Source organism: Oryza brachyantha, chromosome 5 (assembly GCF_000231095.2).
Source record: "Oryza brachyantha chromosome 5, ObraRS2, whole genome shotgun sequence".
NCBI lineage: Eukaryota > Viridiplantae > Streptophyta > Magnoliopsida > Poales > Poaceae > Oryza > Oryza brachyantha.
Genome location: NC_023167.2, coordinates 2,887,469 through 2,900,907, shown reverse-complemented (window position 1 = coordinate 2,900,907; position 13,439 = coordinate 2,887,469). Strand labels below are relative to the sequence as shown.

At 40.6% G+C, this 13,439-nt stretch overlaps 2 protein-coding genes across 2 annotated transcripts; both read left to right on the top strand.

The window, feature by feature from the left end:
- Positions 1-248: 248 nt before the first annotated feature.
- On the top strand, positions 249-8,644 carry LOC102704517. Its single transcript, XM_006654024.2, has 12 exons — positions 249-270; positions 2,474-2,594; positions 3,564-3,727; positions 3,961-4,142; positions 4,236-5,903; positions 6,032-6,088; positions 6,542-6,887; positions 6,972-7,171; positions 7,522-7,598; positions 7,678-7,779; positions 7,892-8,078; positions 8,159-8,644. The coding sequence occupies exons 1-12, from the start codon at positions 249-251 to the stop codon at positions 8,246-8,248; spliced, it is 3,216 nt and encodes a 1,071-aa protein (XP_006654087.2). The 3' UTR covers positions 8,249-8,644.
- Positions 8,645-10,860: 2,216 nt separating this feature from the next.
- On the top strand, positions 10,861-13,439 carry LOC102700623 (zinc transporter 6). Its single transcript, XM_015837005.2, has 2 exons — positions 10,861-11,831; positions 12,998-13,439. Exons 1-2 carry the CDS (start codon positions 10,920-10,922, stop codon positions 13,310-13,312), a joined length of 1,227 nt encoding a protein of 408 aa, XP_015692491.2. The 5' UTR covers positions 10,861-10,919; the 3' UTR covers positions 13,313-13,439.

Here is a 13,439-nt window from a genome sequence, read left to right as displayed (position 1 = left end):
CTAATCCATTTTTTTAATCCAGACACTCTTTAGTGAGATCCCAAGTCAATCACTGGGTTTGGTTCCTTTAGAGCTTGTTTAGATAGGAGAATTAAGACCCCGTTTCTTTTAGCCTAAGATTATTATAATCTATATTATTGAGTCAGATTACTATAAGCTAGATTGTTATAATTTGTAGTAGAATAAGCCGTTAGTTGTTTCTTTTCTAGATTATTAGAGTCTAGATTATTGGGTTTACAAGTCTGAAGATGGAGTGGAGTGACATGATGGGTAAATTTTTACCCAATAATCTAAAAAAAGCTCACCTAAATGAGTTTATCAGATTATAATAAGTTGGGCTCCAGATTATAATAAGCTGCTTCAATAAGTTATCTATTTCTTTCAGCTTACTCCCAATAATCTGGATTATAATAATCTCAAGGTAAAAGAAACAGGAGCTAAGAGAGTAATAACGAAGGATTACAATTCCTATATGAAATGGCTCTGTTTATTACTTTGTGCTAGAGGATTCGTGCGCAAGAAAAACACAGAAACTATCCTACGGTGCTGATTTTGCAAGAAAACTGCTGGGGAAAAAAAAATCCAGTGTGACATCTTTTGGAGACAAATCGAGCTATGACGCTACTAAAGTACTAGTAGAAGTGTACATAAATCTGCACTACGGAAACACAAAAATTTCCTAGTTCCATTATGATTAATATATTTGAATTGCATAAATAGATGAAAATATCAAAATATAACCACCCGAGCAACATCATCAATGATCTAATCACGAATTCCAATTTCCAACGTGTTGTTTTGTATAAAAGGATAAAAGTCATTTCGTATTTTTTTTGTTTTGTAGGGTCCTCTTTATAAAAGATGTAAGATATTTATAAGAGTAATTTTATTATCCTTGGGAAGGTACTAAAAGATACCATTTTCTCTATGTAAATTTTAGTATCTTTTGGTATCGTAGGTACGAAAAGGTATCAAATTTTACACTAATATTTTGGTACCTCTTGATACCTATTTAACGCCTATAAAATTAGGCTATTTATAATGACTTTCCTAGAGGATTAAAAGGACAGAAGGAAATAAATAAAAAAAATGTCTCTCCTTGTCTCGTTGCCTTCTGTTCTCGGTCTCTCCAAATGACGAGCAATGGCAGCGAGCAAGAGCCAGCTATATCGGCACCGCCCCCACGCCATCAAGCTCTCCTCCACAATATCGATGTAGCATAACTCCACCTTGCTCAACGCCAACGGCCTCCATAGATTAAGCCCTGATTTATTTTAATACTTGAAATTGAAATGTATAACCGATGTATCTTCTAAATTTTATTTTGAAAACTAAACGTGGCTTTATTCCAAAAATAAAGTAAAAAATAAAGTTCTGTGACAAAGAGGCGAAATTCCCTCCTTTTCCTTTATTCCCTCGTGGCAAAAAACTCCATTGAAATCCTCAGTACTACTCCAATCATACTGTACGTCTCGACCCCACCAGTCAGTGAGCAGTGACCCGAGTTCCCCTGAACCTCCGCCCGTTGGCCCCCACCAGTCAGTGACCCATCACCCCCAGCCCCCGTGTAAAATTTCTATTTTGCCATCGTCGGTTTCGCTATAATAACACTCTTGGTTTGATTTCGTTACCTTACCATTTTCATTTATTTGATACAAAAGAAAATATTTTTTGCTTTTTATTTCTGGTAAGTTTACCAAATTATCCCTAATAGTATAGGTAACACGGTAGATCAACAAATCTAATGGTGTGAGTAATTAGAGAAATATTTTTAAAAAATAATAAAGCTTATAATATTAAATAAGGTGGTGAATCAAGCAATATATTTATTACAAACTAAAATGCATATAAAAAATAAAATAAAATTATATGCACTAACATAACACTGAAGCATAATTCTAAGGGTTCCAATAATATTTAAGTAGCTAGCTTAATTAACATTTTAACAAAGTACATGTAATTATAAAGTTTAGGTTAGCGTTTCCTCTCTATTTAAATTTGCAAGATGAATCAAGTTTAAGTCAAATGGGTTAGGAGCAAAAATGTCATCTCACCCTAAGAAAAAGTGTCAAATTAATTTTTTTAGAAAAAAATGAGGCGAATGGTATTTAAATATGTTGCAATAGTTTGAAAATAACATTTTTAACGAAATCAAAACTATAAATAACGTTACGGCGAAATAACTTCTTGAGAATGGTAATGGTACAGTGTTAATTTTTCTCCAATCACACACCTACTCCTGTAAAAAAACTAATTTTTTGTTTCCGTATTCAATGTTTGACCATCTGTCTTATTTAAAAACTTTTTAGAAAATTAGAAAAAATTAGTCACACGTAAAATACTATTTATAATTTATCATCTAATAAAAATAAAAATATCAATTATAAATATTTTTAAATAAGATAAAATGTCAAAACTTGTTGGTAAAAAAAAGTGAAAAATTAGTTTATTTTGGATCGGAGATGTATATAAGAACACACACTCTCACGCGCACTGCGTGCGCCGCTGCTACACGCAAACGCGACACGGGAAAAAGGCGAACGCGAAAAGCACGTCGCCAACCACCTCCGTAATCAAGCCATCATCATCCGCAGGCGAGTGAAAAAACCCTCCCAATTCTCCCCTTCTTCTCCCCCCATCGCGGCGGCGGCGGACGCGGAGTGCGATCGTTGCTGGTGCGGAGGGCGAAACCGCAGTAGCAGCATTGCTCGGGGTGTTCCTTTCTCTCGATCTCTTCGATATGCGAGTAGTCAGTTCGTCGCGGGTTTTTTTTGGTTGGGCGTGGTGTTGGGGGTAGACTGGTAGAGGTTTTAGCGGTTTGGTTTGCGAGATTTTTGGGGATCATCGGATCATCGCGGGGATTCTACCTAACAGTGTGCATTCTCTCGCTCTGTGTGTGTTGGGGGGGAGGGTTTTGGTTGGTGGGTAGGTGAGCGCGCTAGGGTTTAGGGTTGGAGGAGGTGGTGATCGGTGCGTTGATCGCGATGGATGGGGGTACTGTTTTGGCATGTTTTCATTTTTTTTTTCGGTTCCGTCGTTTGGTTGTTACTCGCCGCAATATTTTTTTTATTACGATTTGGTTGCTTTTGATTGGCTACACGTTGTGCTCGTGTTTTTTTTTTGTGGGGGAACTTTTCTGAGTTTTCCGTTTAAATTGGAACCAACTTTTCGAAATTTTCAAGTTGTTTTGGCACAGGTTTTTGTTTCTGTTCGATCGTTCGGTTGTGACGCCCCGTAATTGTTTCTGATTTTGTTGCTTTTAGTTGGCTCTGGCTACGTGTTGTGCTCTTGTTTGCCTTTTTTTTTTTTGACGATTTCAAGTTGTTTGCGTGCTGGAAAAGACATATGTTGCCGATGATTGGATCCTCTGTACTTTTTTTTAGTGAGTAGTACTGTTATCCGGTTAAATCGGTCCTTGTTTCCCAAATTTCAAGTTGTTCGCACGAGAGATGCCACATGTTGCCGATGATTGGAGCATCTGTGCTTCAATTCTGTGAAGGATGTGTGTTGTGCATGCGAATGCATCCCCAGTGTTGTTGATTTGTACCGTTTTGCATCTACAGGGTGCTGGAGGAAAGAGAGGCCATCGGTCTCACAATGCAGGGGCAGCATCTAAACAGCCAGTCTGTGGATCCTGCACGAAGTCTTCGGGAAAACCAGCTAGGAGGAGTGATCTTTGGTTGCAAGCACAATACAATTGAAGAATGCTTCAACAAACAACTGTTTGGTTTGTGAATTCCAGCTTTTCACCTCTTGCTTTCAACAGATTTGTTATTTTCCATTTGTATCGCTTGGTGATTGATATTACCATGCATGTTTTGTTGAGATAATATGATACTATATGCATTACTACCTACCATGGTGTAATCATGAGGATTGTGAAGTAAAGATTTGTTGAGCATTGAACTTTTGTTTGATTTCACATCTTAAATCAGTTTCTGCATCCTGCTTGTTTTACAGGTCTGCCTTCAATCCACTATTCATATGTGAGAAATATCAAACCTGGCCTACCTTTATTCCTATTCAACTATAGCGACAGGACGCTGCATGGTATTTTTGAGGCTGCAAGTCCTGGGCAGATGTATATTGATCCATATGCATGGAGTCAGGATGGTTCTTTAAGGACATGTTTTCCTGCACAGGTATCAACAAATTTGAACTGGCACAGTTTATTTGATGTGTAGTTAAGTTCCAGTTCATTTGTACTAACGAAAAGCAACCATTTGTGTTTTCAGGTTCGTATCTGCACAAAGACTCGTTATCCACCACTGATGGAGAGCCAATTTAGACCAGTGCTTGGTGACAACTATTATAACCACCACCACTTCTATTTTGAGTTAGACCATGCCCAAACAAAAGCTTTGATTGCTGTATTTAAAGCACTTGCTCCTGCCAATTTCACACAAGTTCCAGCTGTTTCGACCAAAAGGACTATTGCACCTTTACCATCAAGTAAAAGCCAGGCACCAGTTATCCCTGACCAAAAGAAAGGGTCAACCAATCCAAAGGACATCAACCCATTTAGTGTTCTGTCACAATCAGGTGGTGCTTTTACAGATAACTGGGCTGATTCTGATGTGGAGAATGGCAGCATTAGTAGAACTTCAGATGAGAAGGAGTCTGGGGGGCTAGTTTCTGATTGGGAGGATTTGGATGACAATGCTCTTCACAACCAACTTGGTCTTTGTTCAAATCCAGATGAGATCAATCAAAACTCCTCATACAACACAGTTGCCAAAGGAGCGGAACTGGTAGAATGCAGTCATTCAGTTGTCAATCCTGTGAATGGAGAAATCAAAAGTTCTGATGGAGACATGCTTGTGACCTCACATGATGTGCATTCAGTTGCAGTGTGTGCTGATGGAATAGAGAGTGAGGTTCAGAATGAACCAAATTGTGTCGTGATAAAGCCTGGAAGACTGTCCAGCCTGCAAAAACTTAAGGAGTTGGTTGTTCTAAGACATCAGGCAGAACTGTCTGATCAGAATTCCCTTTATCCTAATCCAGATCAATATGCTCCTGAAGAAACACAAGTCAATGCAAGCCATTCTTGTCCAGAGCAACATGTACCTGAAGAAACACAGTCCAATGCAAGCCGTCCTTGCCCAGATCAGCATGTACCTGAAGAAACACATAATGATGGGAGCTTTTCTTGTCCAGAGAAACATCTACCTGAAGAAACAGAGGCCAATGCAAGCCTTTCTTGTCCAGATCAGCATGTGCCTAAAGAAACACAGGATGGTGCAAGCTTTTCTTGTTCAGAGAAACATTTAACTGAAGAAACACAGGTCAATGCATGCCTTTCTCATCCAGTGCAACATTTACCTGACAATGCAAGCCTTCCTTGTTCAGAGCAACATGTGCCTGAAGAAACAGAGGCCAGGGCAAGCCTGCCTTGTTCAGAGCAGCATGTACATGAAGAAACACAGGATGATGCAAACGTTTCTTGTCCAGAGCAACATTTACCTAAAGAAACACAGGTCAGTGCATGCCTTCCTTGTCCAGTGCAACGTGCACCTGCTGACAATGCAAGCCTGCCTTGCCCAGAGCAATATGTGCCTGAAGAAATGCAGATCAATGCAAGCCTTTCATGTCCAGACCAGCATGTTCCTTTAGAAACACAGTTCAATGCAGACCTTTCCTATCCACATCAGCATGTACCAGAGGAAACACAGGTCACTCCAGGCATTTCTTGTCCAGAACAAGATGTTCCTGAAGAAACACAGGTCAATGCAAGCCTTTCATGTTCAGATCAGCATGTACCAGAAGAAACAAAGGTCACTACAGTCATTTCTTGTCCTGTTCAACAAGCAACACAGACCAATGCAAGCCTTTCCGAACACCCATTCGGTGCTACGGTGGAAGATAATACATCTTTTGAGCAACATGAAGGGAATGCTGAGGTGCTATGCTATTCCTTTCTGTTCACCTGTTCCCTAGTTCTCATTATCTCATGCAGTTGATAACTCAGCATCTCAAATGATGCCTATTGCTATAATATTCTCATGTCATTCTTTTCACTCCTCTACAGCTGATGAAAATCGTCTTTGATTTAATTGAGAAAACTGATGCGTTGGATAAGAGACAGGTTTGTCATTTGTTCCTGAACATGTGTGATGTAAATAGTTGATTTAAGGTCTTATTTCATTGTTGGGTAGAAACACACAAATGAATTTATTTTCCCAATTACATCTGGTTCTGTGGGACTTGGCAGTACATTCTCAACAGTTACAAGAAATTGCGGATGCTCAATATGGTTCTTTTGCCAAATATTCTAATTGTGGCAACAATTGATGTAGGTTCAAGTAGCACACAAATTTCTTTGGTGTGAACACTACGTTTTCTTGTAAGGTCCATTTAGCTTGTATATACAATATTTTTTCTTGCAACACACGAGTGACCTGGGTACCTGTAGTTGGTCATCTAGATTGTTCCTGCTAGATGTATTCATAATCAGAACAGTGTCTAGCTGCCATTTTTGTTCTGTATGCAAATGCTGAATGCATAGGTTTTTACTTATCATGGTTCTGTAATTTTCCAGACTAAGTCACAAGAGGAAATACTTTCTCTGAGTGAAGTAGTTAAAGACTCAGGAACAAAATTACAGCAACTGGAATACTGTATAGACGAGTTACAGTTCAAACTCGACTCTTCATTGTCTCTTGTTAGCAATGCATGCAATACTCTGGACAAGCCATCAATATTCCTGATGGGTGGTTATAATGGTGTGTCCTGGCTATCATCTCTTGATGCTTTTGCACCAGAGAAAGACATACTGGTGCCTCTCACACCATTGAGTTCTGCTCGTTCATATGCATCTGTTGCTCAATTGGAAGGTTGTATATTCATTTTTGGTGGTGGGCAAGACAATTTATGGTATAACACAGGTATAATCTGGTATTTTTGAATGTTCTCTGTAAACTTTTCTGTTAGCTTCAAATTGCAGCTACTTACCCTTTTTCTTTGTGCAGTGGAGTGCTATAATACAATGAATAACGAGTGGATGGTGTGCCCCTGTTTGAACCATGAAAAGGGAAGTCTTGCTGGAGTAAGTCTTCATGGAAAAATATATGCTATTGGTGGAGGAGATGGAACTATAACTTATTCAGATGTTGAGATGTTCGATACTTTCCTTGGAAAGTGGATATGCAGTCCTTCTATGATGAACTCTGTATGTTATCAGCCTCTTGCTTGTAAAGTTATCTTGTTTATATTTTGCAACCTGTTTTGTTTACCACTTATACTCTACCCTTGTCAGTGTCATGATTGATCATCTTAATGACCTTGTAAGAATAAGTCGGTACATGTATTTATGTTGGAACATGTAATCTAGTGTCAGCTTAATAGTGCCTGTCTTCTGCATAATAACGTTGCCAGAAAAATTAGGTTCCGACATTCCAACCTCCGTTAATCTGTCGCATACTGTATATATTTATTGCAACAACATAATAGCAGGATAAGTAGTTGAGTAAATTGAATAATCTTCACCCGGTATCTTACACATTCTACCATATGTTCTAGCGATTTGCTCTTGCTGCAGCAGAAATGGGTAGCGTCATCTATGCTATTGGTGGATATGATGGTTGCAAGTACTTACAGTAAGATATTTTGTCGATTTTCCTCCATGTTTTTACATGATTTAGTTTGTTTAGTAGATAATAAACATGCCATATGCAGATCAGCAGAAAGGTACGACCCAAGGGAGGGTTTCTGGGCTAGACTTCCAAGTATGAATGTAAAGAGAGGGTGCCACACTGTAGCTGCTCTTGGAGAAGTCCTGTGAGTAACCTCCTCGTGTAAAAATTTTATGCCGTACTGAATGCTGAAAAAGTAATGCTGTCTTGGACTTAAATCTTGTAAATAGAACTTATGTGCTGACTTGACTTGTCAGATATGCCATTGGAGGGTATGATGGGACTAGCATGGTGTCCACTGTAGAGATCTTCGACCCTCGCCTTAACTCCTGGAGGATGGGTGATTCCATGAACTTTGCAAGAGGATACGCCTCTACGGTTACTGTGGGTGATAATGTGTTTGTCATTGGCGGTCTGCAGTCCAATGAACATATTCTGGATGTTGTAAGTAAACCAACCACCTCCTCCCCAAGCTTCACAATTCCACACTCTTTTTAAGTATAGTTTCTCCCCCTTTGTTTCAGGTGGAAGTTTACAATGTGAACTGTGGTTGGTCAGTGCCTGGTTTCTGTTCAATTGGGAAGAGGTGCTTCGCGTCTGCAGCTGTCCTGTAGTTTGTTTGGAGCACAGTGCTCGTCTCACTTAATCAGCTCTAACAATTTTGTGCCATGTGAGGAACCCTAACCGTGTTTTCCGAAAAGCATTTTGAGGGTGAATCTGCCCTTCTGCTGCGATTCTGGTTCATGTACAGCGAAAGTCAGCATAGTTTGGAGCTAGGTAGTCACTAGTCAGCCACCTGTCCAAAAGTTTAGATCCTCATCTACATACTTGAAACCATATTTATAATCACTGTTGGTGGGAGAGAACCTTTTTTATCAGGTACATCTCATCACGCGGAATGCATCACGGCTAAAAATTCTGGATGACTTATTAATCCTCTGTTGCCCTCCCATATTTGCACTATACTTTTGCGTGATATGTCTGCATAATATGGTTCACTGTGATGATTGATTGTGTCAGTTTGTGAATTGCAGCATCGTATGTTCATATCGCACTGTCCCGATCAAGGATAGCCTGATAAGATCAACACCTGGTTCTTGCACCGTAGATGTTTTATGTGATACGTCTGCATATTATGGTCCACTGATGATTTGTCTGAATTTCAGCATCATGTTAACATAACACTGTTTTTTTAATCAAATCAAAGCTCCTGATAAGATCACATCTGATTCATGCATCATAGAGGTTCAAGTTAGTTTTGATCAGAACAACGCAAGCACACATGGTTTTGCCGAACTAAAGATGGTTTAGGGTTCTTAGAGCCCATCTGTTATTGATCCAAATAGTTGGAAATACATACATATCTTATATGTGATAGTTACAAAACTTTGTATATCGCCATAACTTTTGCATTGCTTGTGCATCCCTTCACGCAATGCACTAGGAAATGAATATTATGGCTGCTGCGTCACTCAATTCAGTAAAATAATTCGTACATGTAGTACGCTGTTCAATTGTGTGGGCAGGAGTATACACAATCGCTTCGCATTAACTTTTTCCTGAGCTGAATCATCAAGCGTCTGCTACTTCTTTCCGTGTACTTTGCTCGGGCATAACTACTTGCAGAGCAAAGTAGAACTCCTTGGGTCAAGGATTAGAATAGATTTTGATTTTCTATTTGCAATATTTGACTACTTGTCTTATTAAAAAATTAAAAGTATTATTTATTTTATTTATTATTTTTTTACTATTAAAAGTAGTTTAAGTATTACTTATAAATTTTTATATTTACACTAAAATTTTAAATAAGACGAATGATCAAAAATTATAGGTGAATAGTTAGAGTCCTATGACAGAGGTAGGTGGTGTTTATTTCTAAGGGCTAAACTTTAGCCCCTAGTCATATCGGATGTTTGGACACTCATTATAATAAATATAGTCTATTAATAAAACCCATCCATAATCTTGGACTAATTTGCGAGACGAATCTAATGAGCCTAATTAATCCATGATTAGCCTATGTGAGGCTACAGTAAACTTTTGCTAATTATGGATTAATTAGCTCAAAAAATTCGTCTCACAGATTAGCTCTTATTTATGAAATTAGTTTTTTTTATTAGTCTATGTTTAATATTTTAAATTAGTATCCAAACATCCGATGTGACATGGGGCTAAAAAGTTTAGCCACGTCTATACAGCCCGGTAGTACTCCGTAGTTATATACTCCTATCAAACATATAACAGTGAGCGTCTACAACATCCCAACCACCAACTGATAAACCTTGGCAAGCAAATAGGGTCTCTTCTGCACTAAACATATAATCCGTAGGGTTTTATTAATAGTTCTTGTCGTTCTGAATAAAGATGCGTTTAAACTTTTAAAATTTTGACTATTATTAATTTTAAAAATATTTAGTTTGAAAAAACTAGGACATATATAGATTAGTAGTAAAGAGCACATTAATTCTTATATTTTAATATAATTTCATTAGTCAGTAATTGATTTAGAAAACTAATATACGTTACGACAAGAATTATAGAAGTAGAGTTAGAGTGAGTAACTCTTAATCACGATCATCTTTGCACACTAATAATGAATAGAGCCTTTTTACAAGAGCGGAAGCATGGGCAAGCAAAAACCTCTAATTAATTTTAAAACTAAGCACTAAAATTCAAAATAAATTTACCAGTCCAATTTTTTTTAATTCAGTAATAGCGTTCGTGTATTTTGCTAGTACATAAAATTCATGACACCGTACGCGTTTACGCCAACACTTTTTATGATTATGTGATAACAATAATTTGCTTGTTATAAAAATGTCAAAACTGAACCCTGAGACTCCTGGGTGCTGAAAATAAAGTCTGCAACACTGCTGCACACATGAACTTTGAAGTATTGCCCACACAGTCATACGGCACCAGTAACAATAAGGACCAAAATTACACACTAACCGAACCCACTGGGCCCACATGTCAGCGAGCGTGACGTGTCACCAACCCATCATGTGACTCACAGCATGGCGGGCACTCCTGCTCCTCCTTCGCGAAGAACCAATAGAAAATTCAACGAGAGAAGAAAAAAGAGGAATTCCACAAAAAAAACCCATCTCGCACGCCCGCCTCGGGCCCCACCTCGCATTGAATTCAAAGAGAGAGAAAAAAAAATCGAGCCGTTTTAAACCCGGTCCACTCGCCGACTCGACTCGGCTCGCCTCCTCCTCCTCCTTGCCGTCGCCGCCGTCGCGGGGTTCGGGCTCCGGGCGAGAGCGGGCGCGCGCGTCGGCCATGTCGGGGACGGGGTGTCTGCCCCCCGGGGAGCTGGATGCGGTGGCGAGGGTGTGCCGCGACGGGGCGGCGGCGGCGAGGCTCAAGACGGGGTCCCTGCTCGCCATCCTCGTGGCCAGCGCCGTCGGCATCTGCCTCCCCGTGGCGCTGACGCGGGCGTTCCGGGGGAAGGAGGGCTACGCGCGGGGGCTCCTCCTCGTCAAGTGCTACGCGGCCGGGGTCATCCTGTCGACGTCGCTCGTCCACGTGCTCCCCGACGCGCAGGCCGCGCTCGCCGACTGCGCCGTCGCCACGCGCCACCCGTGGCGGGACTTCCCCTTCTCGGGGCTCTTCTCCCTCGTCGGGGCGCTGCTGGCGCTGCTCGTCGACGTCACCGCCTCCTCCCACCTCGAGGCCCACGGCCACGTCGGCGGCGGTCACCAGCACGACGACGAGGAGCCCCACCAACCCTACGTCCCGATCCCCACCAAGAAAACTCCAGTCTTCGAGCTCTCCGGCGAGATGAGCCCCAAGAAGCGGGTTCACCTAGAGGACCGCGACGACCCGGCGCCGTACACCACCGCCGCCCGGAACGGCGGCGACGCTGACCGTGATGACGTGGCGCTATTCGGGGCCAAGAACTTGGCCCGCAGCGATGAGGCTGCCGTCGTCGTCCCCGGTGTCGATTGCCATGGACATGGAGTTGGGCATGACGTGGTGGAGGTTGGGGAGGGAGAAGGGGAAGAGGAGGCAGCGAGGAGGAAGCAGAAGATGGTGTCCAAGGTGCTGGAGATTGGGATCGTGTTCCACTCCGTCATCATTGGGGTGACCATGGGGATGTCGCAGGATGTGTGCTCGATCCGGCCGCTCGTCGTCGCGCTCTCCTTCCACCAGGTGTTCGAAGGGATGGGCCTCGGCGGCTGCATTGCGCAGGTTTGCAATTGCATCATTCATGCTTGAATTCCATGAAATTAATGTTCTTAACGGAGTGGATTGTTGCTCGAATTGATTCTTGGAATAATTAATTGAGTGTAGGGTTTAGTGTTTCAGTGGCATGAATCTTTCATGTCAGTGTTGCCTGGCATTCATATTGACTTGTTTTCTTTAAAATAATAGTTGCAGTCTTATAATATGGATCAGTTAGTAGTAGCTACTAATGTCTGCACATAAACACCCCCACATGCTTATTCTCTCATATTCTGGCTTGTATCTGATTTCTTGGTCTCACAGTAGACCTTGTAATGTTATTATTGTTTAAAATTTAGAGTTCACAAGTTGTATATATCACTATATGTTAGGTGCTGAATGATTGAAAATGATTTATGAATCCCCCTATACCCCCTGAACCATTTCTATAACTTTGGAATGGTGGAAGCCTGCAAGGATCCCTGTTGTACACCACAAGCAGCCAGAACCTTTTGTACTCACGATAACATCTACTTTAGCAGTGGAAGTATCGATGGCTGAACCTTTTACACATGTAAACCCATGAACACCAAACTATCTTTGAAGATAACTTTTAACTATCAACTTCTGTTTGTCCAAATCCATTTTAAAACCAACATTGTGTTATTCTTGGTTGCTTAATTTTTGTCCTCATGCCAGTATAGAGGGAATTGTGGTCGATGTACTATGCACAAAGGGGAAGTGGCAGAAAAACAGCACTACACCTTTTAAAAGTTCTTTTTTGTTTAGTGGTATCTTGTTGGAGGCCACTCCAGAAAACACTTTGACATGTTAACAAAAAAAAGGTAAAGAGAAGTGGTTGGAGGCATGCCTCTAAATTTCCAGTTTTAACAGTGACACTACCACAGTTTCTATCATTTTCACACATCGCATCAAATAAAGTCAGCACCTGAAATAGATAGCCATTTTATATACCCATTTGTCAAACAGTTCAAACTTTAGATGTCACTAGTCCTTTAAAGCAATTTCTAATTTCCAGTGGCATAACCTGCCATTCTCACCTAAGTTATTTGAAACTTGTCATGATTTACTTCAGTTCTTTCCTCTACAACTTGTAATAGCACAAAAGCACCAACTAAAGATTCTTGTGATCTTACTTGATGAGTTAATTAATACTTTTCTATTTCTCTCAGGCTGGTTTTGGGATTACAACTGTGGGTTACATGTGCGTGATGTTCTCAGTGACAACACCATTGGGAATACTTCTTGGAATGGCAATCTTCCATATGACTGGCTATGATGATAGCAGTCCAAATGCCCTAATAATAGAAGGGCTTCTTGGCTCACTTTCTGCTGGAATCCTTGTCTACATGGCACTTGTTGATCTCATTTCCCTCGATTTCTTTCATAATAAGATGATGTCATCCTCTCTAAAACTGAAGAAGATCTCTTATATCACATTAGTGCTTGGATCTGCTTCCATGTCTTTATTAGCTCTCTGGGCATAGGTCGTTAGTGCAATCAGAGTGCAATATAGTGTACCGATCCTTTGTAGGAAGAAATGGATGTTTTTGGGAGTCAGTACTTCCCTCATGTAAATTGAAAATTCCACATAATGGGAAACTGAAAAATTCT

Coding starts and splice junctions, on each gene's coding strand:
- LOC102704517 (XM_006654024.2), top strand. CDS start 249: ATGGAGTGGAGTGACATGATGG. Junction 4,143..4,235: donor GGACATGTTTTCCTGCACAG/GTATCAACAAAT, acceptor TTGTGTTTTCAG/GTTCGTATCTGCACAAAGAC. Junction 7,780..7,891: donor GCTGCTCTTGGAGAAGTCCT/GTGAGTAACCTC, acceptor TTGACTTGTCAG/ATATGCCATTGGAGGGTATG.
- LOC102700623 (XM_015837005.2), top strand. CDS start 10,920: ATGTCGGGGACGGGGTGTCTGCCCCCCGGGGAGCTGGATGCGGTGGCG. Junction 11,832..12,997: donor TCGGCGGCTGCATTGCGCAG/GTTTGCAATTGC, acceptor TATTTCTCTCAG/GCTGGTTTTGGGATTACAAC.